This window comes from Eschrichtius robustus, chromosome 3 (assembly GCF_028021215.1).
Source record: "Eschrichtius robustus isolate mEscRob2 chromosome 3, mEscRob2.pri, whole genome shotgun sequence".
In the NCBI taxonomy this organism is placed as follows: Eukaryota; Metazoa; Chordata; class Mammalia; order Artiodactyla; family Eschrichtiidae; genus Eschrichtius; species Eschrichtius robustus.
Window position 1 is genome coordinate 14,373,136 of NC_090826.1, and position 14,174 is coordinate 14,387,309.

A 14,174-nucleotide genomic window follows, 5' to 3' on the forward strand; every position below is an offset into this window, starting at 1 on the left:
CGGCCAAGTCCTCCAGGAGGGGCTGAGTCTTCAGCAGCCGCTCCTGGCGCGCCCCAGAGGGCTTCTCTCACCCCAGGGAACGGACCAAATCACAGCTCACACCTTCTTGATGGGCGCATAGAGCTTTGCTAAGGCAACAAGGAAGAGACTCCAAAACCTAAAAGCAGACACAGACCGTCACTTAGAAGCACACACTTACTCAAACTGGCATACCAGCCGACAGCAGACCTACACACAAACCCACCTTCACCTGGATACAGACAGACATGGGCATAAACCTGTATTCACACACAAACACACTGGCCCGTTCCATCCACAGATACAGAGAAAAGGTGCCTTAAATACTTACTCGCCAAGACAGAAGTTACTGATGGATGGATGAATGAATGAATGAATGAACAATATACATGTGTGTATATATGTGTGTGTATATTACATACTTAGGTTGTGTGTGTGTATCTGTGTATATATATAGCCACCTCTGGAGGTCAAGACAGGCCAGACCCTCCAGCAAGATGAGATGTAAAAGGGACTCAAGGCTGACTCATCTTCCCCAGACATACACATTAGAGCTTAAATATCATCTTCCAATCTCTCTTGGGGCCAGTGGATACAGTGGGGTAGCACCTCCAAAAAGGAAAGTGTCCCAGAAAACCCTGTAGTGTCCCTATAACTCAGGCAGCCTGGCAGCCTGGCACCCTGGTTTGGGAAAGGCACTCAGATGTCCTCCTGTCCAATTCTAAAGCGACTTGGCCTCCCCCCACCTCAATTCTGGGGCCACTGGGGGTGTGAGTTTAACAGCTTTTCAGCAGGCCCCCATTTCCAGAAGGCCTCCCCGACCCCTCCATCCCCACCCCCAGCCGGAGAAGCCCCTGGTACTGGGATAGAGGGGAGAAGAGGGAGTTTGTCACATGCTGAGAGGGGCAAAGGTCACAGGTGAGGAAAATGGGAGGGGAGAGGGGCACGCGGGGGCCAGCCTGAGGAGCGCTCCCAGGCCAAGAAGAGGCTGACCCCAGCACCGGGAGAGGGCGGGCAGGGGGCAAGCTGCGGGGTTGGGGGCGAGTTTGAGGGCTGGGTTTATTTTATTGTATTTTGCCTCCAGCGCTGAGCCGGAGACACTCTTTCCCGGGGGAGACAAAAGACCTGCAGTCATGGCGTCCTGCCCCGCTGGGAGGGCGTTTCGCCCCCAGGACTCGGTATCCCCAGGCAGGGACGTCCGGTCACTCTGGCACGGGGAGAGCGAGGGGGAGAGCGTAGAACTGCAGGACCTCCCATCACCCCACTCCCACTCCCCACCGATTAACTGGGGCACCCTCCCCCTCAATCCAACAGCGGAGGAGCTCAGAATTGAGGAGCTCAGGGTGGTACCAAGTCCTGACCGCCCCGTCCCCCCAACTTCCCACCCCTCTGGACCCCCAGATCCTGGGCACTCACTTGCTGTTCCGCCTCAGGGCACCGGACTACCTGCTGGAGAGGGGCTCTGGATGTGGGCCGGGGGCCTGAAGAGGAGCGCGGGTTTAATCCCGGCTGGGGATGGGTGAGGGGAGGGGAGGAAAGAAAGAGATGGGTCCCTAACACTCCCCCGAACCTCTTTCTAAGCACTAGGCCCGGCCATCATTCTGGGCTTCTCAGACTGCAGGGGGCCAGGCAAGAATGGGACACCGGGGCTCAGAGGCTATTTCCCAGAGAAAGTCATAAACCCCTCCCTTGAAGCCACCTAGGCCAATTCCCGGTGGGCCCCACCAGCGGAAATTTCAGAGTGTGTGAGTGAGATGAGGGTGAAGACGTGAAACACAGCGGACTCTGATTCTGGGAGGCTAGAGAAGACGCGAGAATCCAAGGGAGCCACCAACGGGAGGCGGGCATTCCCATGCAGCCGGACTGCAGAGCGGGGCCGTGGGCGACCGGGGGCTGGGGACTCCGCGGACCCGGCCCATTCGTCAAAGGAAGACACTGGGACTGAGTTGGCCCCCTCCCTCCCTCCCCCAGTCCCCACGCCCCGCCGTTGCTCCCTCTGTTTTAACCGGCAGTTCAAATTCTCCCCTAAAAGCGAGGTGAGCTGGGGATCAGAAAAGAGGAAAAAAATATTCGTTGAAGATTTCTTTTCGTTATTGGTCCTCGGCTGCCTTCCGCCCTGGCCCCCTTCCCTCCTCATGAATAAAAGAAAAGTCCGAACCTATCAGATCTCATTCGCTGCCTCCTCCTCCTCCTCCGCGTACTCCAGTGAGCACTTTTGCACAACTTACCCGGCGGATCGCTCGCCCCCTCGCTTTCCCTCTTCTCCTCCCAACCTCGTCACCCCTTATCGCCTCCCCTCAAGCCCAGAAACCCGAGAGGCACCTTCTTCCCTCCCCAAGTCTTCTGGGGGGCGGGGGTGTGAAAGCTGGTGTGTAAGGGAGTAGCGAGTGTGGTCTGAGAAAGAAGGCGTGGAGAGGAGTGGGAGAGGACAGGGAGGGAGGGGAGCGAGAGCGAGGGAATAAATATATAAATAAATTCGAAAAAGAAATCCACTCCGCAGCCTCTCGGCTCAGAAACTTTGGCCCGGAGCGCGAGAGCGCATCGTTCGCCAGTCCGAGGCTGGGGGCCCTGACTCCGGCCGCGTCCCCCCCAACCCCGCTCCGCGGCGCGGCCTCGTCTCCCGCTCCTGCCCGGCGCATCCGCCCGCACAACTTCTGGCCCAGCGGAGCGGGCAGAGGAGGCCTTGGGGTTGGTGTGTTTGTTTGTTTGAACTTCGTTGTCGCCACCTTCCCTCCCCCCCCACCCCACCCCCAACCTCCGCCCCTACCTCACCCCCCTCCCCAGCTTCTGGACGCGAGCGACCGCAGCCGGGGGTGGGGGGATGGGGGTAGGGAGTGTTTGCGGAGGGGAGGGGGAAGAGGTTTAAAAAAAAAAGAAGGAAAGAAAGAGATCGCAGCAGGGGTAAAGGGAGCGGACGGGAAGCGATTTTCGCCGACTCTGGATTCGTCCCCGGCGTGCGCAAGAATGGCGGCCCTTCCCGGCACTGTACCGAGGATGATGCGGCCGGCTCCCGGGCAGAACTATCCCCGCACGGGATTTCCTCTGGAAGGTAAGAGCGTCTGGACTTGCCTCGCTTCCCTCCTCCGCCAGGACCTCGAGGTCCTTGGAGAGGTGGCGATCTTCACGGGGTGGTGGCGGCGCCAGCGGCAGCAGGGGAGTCCCCTTCCCTTCTGGATCCAAGTCCGGGCGCCGGACCCAGGAAGTTTCTGGGACCGACACTTGTCCGTTTTCGCGTGGGTTTCACCCACCGGCGGCCTCAGCTTCACAGGTCCAGGATTCTGGCCTTTACCCGCGGGGCTGAACTCCTAGTAGATTTCGGCTCCGAGTCAATTTCAAGTCCTAGTGAGTTTCAACTCTGTCCACTATTTTTAGATACTTTCCACCTAATACTTTCTCGGCTCTCTGCGTTCGCCAGCTACGTGCTTTCTACTCTTGTTTTGAATTGTTCTTTTCACCTCTGGGATGGTCTTCCAGCCCCTTCTATTTCGAAATACCAACAATGTGTGATATTTTATGCCTAAACTAGGACTCTGCTTTTGGGTCTGGAAACAAACTAATTTGAAACAATAAATAGTAACGATTTTCCCCCCAAAGTTTCCACTCGGGCTTCCGAACTCTGGAAATCTCTCGGGGGAGACCTCAAGACGGCGAGAGGGCAGGGAAATGTCCAGACGAGGGAAAAGTGTTAGTTTTGTAGTGTGTCCTCCCTAAATATCCAGCATCCGGGGTGAGCAGAAGGGACGGGTGGTGGACCGGTTCCGGGCTCTAGCAAGGGCTGGGAGCGCACCTTTCCTGCGTTTTTGTTCTGTTTTCTTTGTAAACTAATAGAAGGCCTTCAACCTGTCAACTGAGGGATCACTTGGCTTCTGGGGGTAGGTAGCCCAGGATGTCAGAAGTGGTTAGAGAGAGGTGCGACTTTTATTTTTTAATTACTCTTCTTATAATTATATGAGCCCCTTGGGCGTGAAGAAGGAGAGAGAAGGCAAGGAGGGGATGGATGGACAGGCAGCCTGAGATCTGGGGAGCGGGGGGGTCCCTACAGCAGCTAGACGGCGCGGGTCCCTGAATTAGACAGAGGCGAGGAGAGTGGCTCCGTGATCAAGTGCGCGCGAGCAACCCCGCAGGCGGGAGAGCGCACAAGCCCGGGGATTTGCCGTAGCACTCTCCTGTAGCGAATGCAAGTAAAACAGGCGGCCGAAGACGCGCAGCGGATTAGGACAATATTTGCCCAACATGACGGAGAATACTGAGGAGAGCCGAGTGCCGGTCGCTAAAGAGGCTCTTGAATATAAAGTTGTGCGCTGGAGAGCTCTCCAGCGCTAATGGCATATCCCGCCACGGAGACCGAGTGACTCTGACTTGGCGACGCACGATTTCTGATTAAATCCGAGGGTGGCTTCAGACACCTACTTTTACGAAGAGGGGTGTGGGGACCGGCAGAGCCAGGGAGGAGGCGGTAGGAACTGCTCGGCAACGGAGCCTCTTCTCGCCTCCTCCCTTCCAATTATACTGTCAGCTCCCTCCACTCGGGCGGCTGTGAAATCGTTCTAATCTGCCAGATCTCCGCAGCCGCCGAGTCCCCAGATTGGGGGGATCGAGGCCGGATTAGTGCACCGGGTGTCCTCCAACCTCCTGGGAGGAAACTGTGTGGACTTTGCATTAAAGCTTCCCAGGCGTTCTCCCCTCCCTAGCACACATCAGGCGAGTCTGTCTTCCTGGTTCCCAAAGTCACCCACACCCAGGGACTCTGGCCCATCTGTGCACCAGCCTCTCTGAACCTGCAGGGACAGTTCATGGGTTTTTGAGGCCAAATGAGTATTTGATTAGAAGCTTGCCGACAATGGGGCATGTCCCCAAATCATCCCAAAACGAAATTCGAACTCTGAGACGGGTTGGAAGGAAGGAGAGTCCCTCAAGGGACAGCCAGGTGCCCCCAGAAGCAGCAGCCAACGGCATTCTGTTGCTGGTCCCGCTGCTGTGCCTTGGCTGTTCAGTTATGGGTAGGACAATTCTGCTGCCCAAGCCAGGGCTGTAACTACTAGTAATCAACCAACCCCTTCTGGGCCCCAATAAAATGGATCAGGCTTGACCACTTAGAGCATGGAACTGACCAGATGGGCCACATCTCACCCATTATCGGCTTCTATAAAAGGCAAGTGGACCTGCCGCCCAAGCTGTGGGTCCAGAGAACCATTGGTCCCAGAGTCCCCAGGCTCCGCCAGTCTCCAGGCTCTGCCCTCTCACCTCTGTCTCTCTCCCTCTCCTTCTCAGAGGCATTCAGATCCCCCAGGTGTGTCCACATTCCCCATAGTGTGGCAGGACTGGGGACACACAGCATCTGTGGGGACTCTTGCAGCCAACCCTGACCCCTCTCTCCATCTCTGCCAGACCTTCCCTTGGCTTCATGACAGGTTTTTTCCTGACCTCTGAACTGCCACAGCTTCAAATGTGGGGAACTGAGATCTGCTTTCAGGAGTCTTGGGGCTCAAACAAAACTGGAGTTAAAAGGGCTGTACTCAGTGTCTCCTCCCCATCCTCACCCTGTGCCTCTCTTTTTCCTCATCTCCCCCTTCCTTCTCCAGTGTCCACCCCACTTGGCCAAGGCCGGGTCAATCAGCTTGGTGGGGTCTTCATCAACGGGCGACCCCTTCCTAACCACATCCGCCACAAGATAGTAGAGATGGCCCACCATGGCATCCGGCCCTGTGTCATCTCCCGCCAGCTGCGCGTCTCCCATGGCTGCGTCTCCAAGATTCTCTGCCGCTACCAGGAGACCGGGTCCATCCGGCCTGGGGCCATTGGCGGCAGCAAACCCAGAGTGAGTGTCTTTGCTGCAGAGCTGGCAGCCAGCTTTCCCGTGGTTGGGGTATCCTGGCTGTAGCCCCTCTCTCTACCCTGTGTCATCCAGTAGCACCGGGGAGGGGGTCTATATGCTTCCTATGGGAAGGACAGTGGAAGAGGGTCCCCACCCTCAGACATCCTCCATTATTTGAATTTCTCTGGGATGGGGATAACTGATGTCCAGATTGCCTGAGAGGCCAATGAGTCATTCCTGTGCTGTCCCTACATCTGCCCAGACCCCCTATCACCATCCCGGACCAGGGGAAATCTTTCCCCAGTCTTGCCTGGAATAGTGAGGGGGGACCCCAGTCCTAATTAGGTTTCTATTTTATTACCTATCACTACCCTATTCCACATGCCCCAATCCCGGCCGCCTTCCTGGGAACCAGTAACAGGTTTCTTGAAAGGATAAAGCCAATCTCAGAATGGAGGCATGGTGACCAGAGCCACCAGCCTGGCCTGGGGCTCTTGGGAGGTTGATATTAAAAGTATCTCCCTCCCCCTACCCCATCTTTCCACTCCTACTCTCCCACCTCCACCTCTGAAGCAGGTGGCGACTCCGGATGTGGAGAAAAAGATAGAGGAGTACAAGAGGGAAAACCCAGGCATGTTCAGCTGGGAGATCCGAGACCGGCTGCTGAAGGACGGGCACTGTGACCGCAGCACCGTGCCCTCAGGTGAGAAGGCAGCTGAGCCAGCAGAACTTGCCCGCAGTCTGGCCAGGGCTCAGGTCGTGTGGGGCTGGAGGTGGGAGAGGAGGGGGGATGATGGATGACAGGGAACTCAGAGAAAAGTGAGAAGGAAAAGAACCAGAGCGCAAAGAGGGTGAGGGCACAGGAGGGAATCAGAACTGAAAGGAAGATGGGAAGAGGGAAGAAGGAAAGAAAAGAAGTTGGGAAAGGAGGAGAGAGGAGGAGAAGGAAGAAAGAAAGGGAGAAGGACGGGAGGGAGGAAGGAAGGGAGGAAGGGAGAGAGGAAGGAAGGAAGGGAGGGGGAGGGAGGGAAGGGGGAGGGAAATGGGGAAAAAATTATCCTATAAAGTTGGGTGGTAAGGGAAGCTCCCTTGGCGCCTTCTCAGAGAAGTGGCCTAGAGAGATGAGTCTGTCCTAGGAGGGTAGATTGTGATCTCCCTGGATCTCTTTCTCCAAGTCACCATTTCTATTCTGTTGCTGCCACCAGCCACCAGTGGGTCCCAAATGTGGAGGCCCTGAATCTTGCTGCCTGTGTGGGAGAAAGTGGCCCCAGGTGTCTGTGTGTGTACCTGAGCATTCAAGTGTGCAGGGCTGGGATGCACGCCTGAGTGTGGGGACTACAGCATCGGGGGCTGGAGGGCCTCCAGGGAGGTCCTGGGGAGGTGGGTGTGGGTGTGAGTGCATCTAGGGTACGTGACAGTGGAAAGCACAAGTGTGTGCAAGGATGTGATAGGAACGCACTAGGTGGGTTCCTCTGCCACCGCCTTGCCACCGTGTGAGTGCCCCAGGTGTGAGTCTCTACGTGAGTGACTGTACTTGTGCCTCCCAGTAGGTGTAAATGTTCAACGGTGGGGGGGGGGGCGGGGAATGGGTGCGAATCCTCCTGAGTGTATTTAGGGGGGAAATGGTCTCCGCTACTTCTCCCAGGGCCCCAGGGGGCCCCGCTCCGCGGCCCCAACGACTTATACTCGCTCTTTTGCCTTTGAATTTCTGAGGTTTAGTGAGTTCGATTAGCCGCGTGCTCAGAATCAAGTTCGGGAAGAAGGAGGAGGACGACGAAGCGGACAAGAAGGAGGACGACGGCGAGAAGAAAGCCAAGCACAGCATCGACGGCATCTTGGGCGACAAAGGTAGGGAGCCGTCCCGGGGCCGGCGACGCCCGAGCCCGCGTCGCCCCGCTCACCAGGGTGCGGGCCAGTGGTGGCGCCTCCGCCACCCGGGCTGGCGGCCAGATCTTTAGCGGGAGGGATCGCAGCCCCCGGAGCAGCCGGGAGCCTCTCGGTGTGTGTGGAGAGCGCCCCCTCGGTGCGCCCCCAGGCCGGCTTGGGTGCGGAGCCCGCGACTCAGTTGCGCGGCGGAGCGGGGTCCAGGCGACCTCTGCGTCCCCGGGGAACCCGGCGGCGGGTCAGGGCTCCGGGCGCCGCAGACTGCGCACTCCGGCGAAGACTCCGGGTCGTGTGTCCTCCAGGGCTGGCGTTTTGGCTGCTAGTGCCAGTGTCGGTGTCGATCTATTATTTATAGGAAACTTGGGCAAGGGGGCGGGGGGCGAGCAAAGAGGAGCCGGCCCCGCGGCTCCCTAAATGAATTTGTTAAGCAGACCCGCACACGCTCTCTAAACGGTCCCTTGAAACCCCGCCTGACAGTTGACTGACCGCTGCAATCAATAAAAATTAGCGAGGGCCGCGTGGGCCGCTGCCTAATTCTTCGTCCTGTGATGCCAGGGCTGAACCGAGACAGCGCGGAGGTAGCGGGGGAGAGGGCAGAAGGGTGCACTTTTTAGGTGCTTTCGTCTTGGGCACGCGCAGGCGGGGCCAGGAGTTGAGGCCGAGTTCTCAGGTGCCCGGGGTCGGAGGATCCCAGTGCGGGAGAGAGATTCAGGCTCCACACGCCCTCTCCCCGCTTTTAGCGTGGTTGCCGAACGGGCCTGGAGTCTGAGCCCCGCTTTTTCTGGAGATGAACTAGGGAAGGCATTTATCTTTCAAGCGCCTGCGCGCCCAGGAAAGGGGACTGTGCTTTTGTTTATTGACGGGGTAAGTTTCAAGAGAAGGGAAAGTCCTTCCTCATTACCACTCCCCTCGCAGGTCTCTTTGAGACTTGGTAAGTGTGCTTCAAGGGGGGACGTGGGTAAAGAAAGAAAAACGGAAGACCCAAAGTCACATAGACTGACGGGAAGAGAAGCTAAGCCTCCAAACACACGCGCAGGGAGGCAGCAGGCAGACAGGAAAGGCAGTGGCCACTATAACCTGCAAAAAAAAATGGTGGGTTTGGAAAAGGTGGGGGAGTGTTCTGAACCCTGAAACTTGTAAAAGAGCACAGTTTTCTTTGAGTTTCCTTCCAGGGGTTTCTCCTCTCCTCGCCTCCCTGGAACTCCTAGCCTAGGTCTCCCTCCAGCTTTCAGTAGTCTCTCCCAACCTTGAAGATGAACTTCACAGACAAAGCCCCCTTCCAAAGACAACTCCCAGCGAGGCCCAGCCCTCGCAGGCCTGGTCTGAGGGGGAAGGATGGTGGGGGGGTACGGGCAGCCCGGTGTGGGAGCAGTCTGGAGCTGGGGAAGAAGCGGGCTATTGACATTCAGGGCCCCAAGTGGAGCCCAGTTCCACCGGGGACAAAAGGGCAGGGAAGAAAGTGAGCAAGCTGTGCCTGGCACCCCGCTGTGCGGGCCTGCCGGAGGGCCTCGGGGCTGCAGCGGGAGGCGGCCTGGGGCTTCCAAGTAAGCCCCTGGCTCGGCTGAGGCAGCCTAGAGCCCGGGGATCCCTGGCAGGGTGGGGGGGATACCCACTCCTTATTTCAGTTCAGATTGGAAAGGGACTTAGTTGAACTTCTTTTTCTTGGGTGGGGGGGGAGAGAACTTGAATAATCTTTCCCTGCGAAATACAGCGCAGCAGACACAGCTTCTGAGAGGTACCCCAGGAGAAGCGAAGGAAGTTTGGTTTTATTTGGAGAGACTGTGTGTGTGTGTGTGTGTGTGTGTGTGTGTGTGTGTGGCAGGGGTATGTCCAATTCAGTCTGTAAGGAAGCACAATAGATAAGTTTCTTCTGAGGAAGAAGGAAAGGGAAGGGAAGAGAAGGGAAGGGATGGGAAGGGAAGTAAAGGAAAGGAAAAGGGTAGCAAGTTCGGTTTGGAAAACCCTTTGGCTCAAAGGAATCCAGGGGTTTCCGGTGCTGATCTGGGCTTATAAAACCAGCAGAAAGGCAACTTCGCTGGATAGAGGTTTTCCCTGCAGTAGAACCAGGAACTTCCAAGTCTCCAAGGGTTTAACGAGGAGGCTGGAGGTTCCAGATGGGAAGGCTGAAAGTACTGGCGCTGAGTCTGGAGAGGAGTTGCAGAAATGAAATGAAAGCGGTGGGCCTGATGTCCAGAAAGCCCCGTGGTTTTTGAGCGACAGTGGGCATGTTGGGCCCTGTAACTGGGAGCTGGATGGCAGTGTAAGCGCATGTCTCTCGGTGTGGCGGTTTGCCCACGGGCCTTTGGATCGGAGCCGTGGATTCTGTGTGGATATGCAGTATGATTGTAGATGGGTGTGATGGGCACTATGACAAGGGGGGATGAGAGAGGGTTGTCTTTCCATCTGTGGGCAAATGGTATCAGCTCCGGATTTGAGTACCTTGGCCAGTGGCTGGCATCCCGGTGAACCACCCAGCTGGAAACTCTCATCTCTCTCCCAGGCCCTGGATGTCAGTTTCATGGCCAAGTTAAAGGTGAAAAGACCTCCCAACCTCCACCCGAGTGGGCCAGATGGGGAGAGGCAGAGATACCCTTGGGCAGAGCAGGGGGAGGGGTGCACACCCACAAACTTTGTTTTGGCTTCTTGCTCCTGACAAATGCCTTCCCCGGGGGTTGCCTCTCTCAAGGCGGGGAGCCGCCGAAGAAGGGGTTTAAGAGCTCTCCTCTTTAAGCGCTAAAGAGAGATCCCTCCCTGAGTCCGTTTTTTCCTATCGTCCGCTTGGCATTTAATAATGTTAAGACTTATTAGAGCTGGTAATGAAAACTGGGACTGCTGAATAGGAAACTGTGTTGGAGAGGGGTGTAATAGCTTCCAGGCATGGTAAGAAACTATTTATCCGCAATCAGTCCTCACTCTCAGAGTTTGAAGCACAAACGTTAAGTTGAAGGGTTTTAAAGCAGATTAAATTGAGCTTTTATTTCTGTGCACTTTCATCTCTGAGCAGCTCACTCCTGCTCCCCTTGGGCTGATATTCATGAGGCTGTTCATATTTTTTTTTTTTTTTTGCTCTTATCCTTGTTAAGACTGAGTTATTAGGATTGTTGGTTGTGAGAATTCTCAGACCGCTTTGGATAGGGGCTCCGGCCATGCTCTGCACACCTGGAAAGGTTCCTTGCCCTCATCCACTTGGACTCTCTCCTCCTCACCCCTTCTCCGAGGATCAGGGGAGAGATAGGCAGGGACTCGACTGGTAAAGGATTTGAGGAGGGATGGGGAAAGAAAAAGATCTTCCCAACCTGAGTCCAGGGAGACTCTTGTGGGAAATTTGATAGGGGTTTGGAAAGAGTCAAACCATTCCTCCGTGGGAGCTGAGGGAGTGAGTGTGAAGAAATAAGCAATAATTTAGAAAAGCAGTAACAACAGTAAAAGAGTAAGAGCATCAATGCCTCTTGCATCTGACAAGGCTCCAGTTTAGGCTGAAACTGACCAGATCAGACCACGTTGGTCTCTAGGGTAGAAGCCCAGCCAGGTCACAATTAATATGAAATAAGGTGGAAATTCACAAGATGAAAAAGAAGAGTGTGCATTTTCGGGAGGGGTGGAGTGGCGACGTCAAAGTCCATCCGGGAATATGCTGACTTCCCGCTCTGAAAGACCATCTGAGGTGGAGGCCAAGGGTGTGCGTGCGTGAAAGGCAGATTTGTATTTCTTTGCATTTTCCCTTAACTTGTTTTTAAAGCAGCAAACTTACAGGTGTGGAGTGAGAAATGACGGAGAAGGATCGGAAAGGAGGGGAGAGCCCGAAGTGTCGGTTTTAGACACTTGTAAAAGGAGGTGGGAAACAATTTAATTTGGCAGAGCTGCGATAGCTGCTAATGCGGTTTTCGGTCGTTTGCTACACTGGAGGAAGCTGTTTTGATTGTGTGTACAAGGACCTGCCAAATTTAATTAGGCTCCGGGGGAGCGAATGAATAGGGGAAGGGGGGCACGGCTCCCCTCAGCCCACACCGTTTTTTCGGTTTCACACCTGGAAGGGGCATTGTTTACTGGCTGGGCGAGAACGGGAGAGGGGAGGGGAGGGGCCTCCAGGGAGAGGGGCCTTGGAAGAGGGAGCGAGGGAGGGGTCGAAGATAGTCCATTTATCAAGAAACAATCTGCATTGATTTATACCAACAAGTTCCCTCCTCTGTAAATGTGTGTTTACAGAAAGGTAATTGACACTCCACCAAATCAAAGGATTACCCCGGGTTGGCAATCTAATCAAACAGAGTCCAGGCGGGATTTGAGGCTGTTCAGAGTGGGATCAGCTTCGCATAATGGGGGCTCGGAGGAAGATGGGAGGGTGTCAGGCAATTCCCCGGCTTTAGGCAGAGCTCGGCGGTGGATATTCAGTGAGACCAGAGGGGGAGAGGGAGGGGGTGAGGGCTCCGCCGCGCCGGGGTGGTGGGGGGATGGGGTGAGCGGAGAGCAGGGGTGCGGGGGTCTGAGGCAGATATCCCGGGGGAGGGGGCTCCGGGCGAGGGGGCGAACCCACACTGGGCTGACAAGACTCCCCCTTTCTTTCCTCCATCCCCTCAACCGAAGAAGAGAGAGAGGGTGGAGGGAGCTGGGACTAACGAAGAACAACAATGAGATAACTATTACAAAGGCGAACACTGGCGCGCGCGCGCTCGGAGCCCCAGAACCCGCGGTAAATAAACAAAGTCGGCAAACTGTTAGCCAGATAAACTCGTGCCTAAATCGAGTGTGACGGGCAAGGAGAGAAGAGACAGAAGGAGATAAGGTTGGAGGGGGAATGAACGAACATAATCTAATAGAAGACATTTAGAAAACAAACTTTAAACAAGGGAGAACAGGCGAGCGGAGGGTAATTATCCGCCCCAGAGAGCGAGGGACGCCTTCGGAGGGCTGCGGGTGGGGTCTCGGAGACCGGAGCCGCGGAAGAGCTGCGCGTTAGGGAGGGGGGATGCCTTTGGGACTCCGCGGGGGACCAGGAGAGGGTGTCCGGGGCGCCCAAAGGAAGGGCTCAGATCCCAGATTGAGGTTCCCGCGCAGCCCCAGTCTCCCAAACGCATTTCTAAACAGGGTGGGGTCCCCCGCTGCGAGGGCATGCGGGTTTTCTGTTCACCTCCGGGCACGCACTGCCACACACCGGCTGTTTCCAGGCGTCTAAAAGACTCGTGTGCACGGCACAGCCGTTAAAGGAATTAGATATTTACCAGTTTGAAATAAGCCTGGCTAAGAAGAGAGAAGAGAGAGGGACATTGAAAAGATGAGGCTGGGGGAAGACTTCAAACGAATTCATCATTTGGAATGGTGGAGGGGAGATTTACCAGACAGTATTGGGAAGTTATTTAGATATTAATAACACATTTTCCTGAGGCGCGACCACGGCAGCCATCTGCGCTGCTCTCCGAGCTATTTGGCTGGGTGAAATATGGGCGTCTCAAATGTTGGGAAGAGATAACGCAATCAGGCTAACCCTGGTCCTAAGACGGCATCGCAGCGTTAAACCCGGATTAACCTCCCCCCTCCTACCCCCGCGGCCCCCTCCCCTGTCACAGCTCTCCAAATTTTTCAGTGGAATTTACATGGAAGGATTTAAAAGCACATATAACAGTAGCCTTAAAGCAGTATGGTGATTATTTGGGCTTTTTTTTTTTTTTGAATAATGGCTTTCTGAAAATGATAGTTGTCACACACTACATTTTAAATAAATAATCTATACAAACATTTTTTTTTACTATAGGGAAAGAGGACTGAGCAAATGAGATTTCCTTCTAGGTTGTTTCTTTGGAGTTTCTGTTTACCATCATCAGCAAAGTTGATGAGGCCTCATTCCTAATGGGCACCTAAGGATATAAACATGAAATGTCCAAGACCCCTGGCTCTGTCCTGGAAGCGCATAGTCTAAAGCCAGATAGAACTCACACCACATAATAGACAGTGCCAGGTGAGGGGGAGCCTTCCTGCTACCAAGAAGAACACAGAAGAGACACCCCAAAGGGGAGGTTCTCCAGGGGCTTTGGGGCCTTGAAGGCCATGACTAAGGGGGGCACATTCCAGGAATTGCAGAAAAATAGCTCGTCTCCCTCTCCCACTCCAGACTAATGAGGTAATTAGGAAACCCAGTTGGGGATGGGGATGAGAGGGAGTGGAAGGTTGGGACACCCACCCCCCCAATTTTTGCTGTCGTTGGGCTTTCTTCTCCTTTCCCCCTTCCCCCAACTCTGGCTGAAAGAGGAAAGGTGGAAATGGGGTCAGCGCTTTCTGACCTGCTCTGGAGCGATTGGCCCCGGCTGGGGTCGGGCGGGGGAGGGAGGGAACTTGCCTTCCCAAATCGAATCAAGGCAGAACGGTGACCTAAGGGGGAAACTTCCCCATTTGTAGATAGATCTCTCCAGAACTTCAAACAAAGTGGGGGGAAGGGAGAGGCGAGGCAGGGAGGGAGTCTGGA

The 14,174-nt window shown here is 55.4% G+C and overlaps 1 protein-coding gene across 2 annotated transcripts in view; it reads left to right on the forward strand.

Annotated features, from left to right (window-relative positions):
- Positions 1 to 2,982: 2,982 nt before the first annotated feature.
- The window catches only part of PAX7 (paired box 7), a 99,040-nt gene continuing 87,848 nt past the window's right edge, over positions 2,983 to 14,174 (forward strand). The window contains exons 1-4 of one of the 2 annotated variants that reach the window (XM_068537744.1): positions 2,983 to 3,067; positions 5,601 to 5,836; positions 6,407 to 6,536; positions 7,547 to 7,681. In XM_068537744.1, the coding sequence (XP_068393845.1) occupies positions 2,983 to 3,067; positions 5,601 to 5,836; positions 6,407 to 6,536; positions 7,547 to 7,681 (586 nt within the window). The remainder of the gene's footprint in view (positions 3,068 to 5,600; positions 5,837 to 6,406; positions 6,537 to 7,546; positions 7,682 to 14,174) is intronic. The other variant, XM_068537745.1, reaches the window with a different exon arrangement.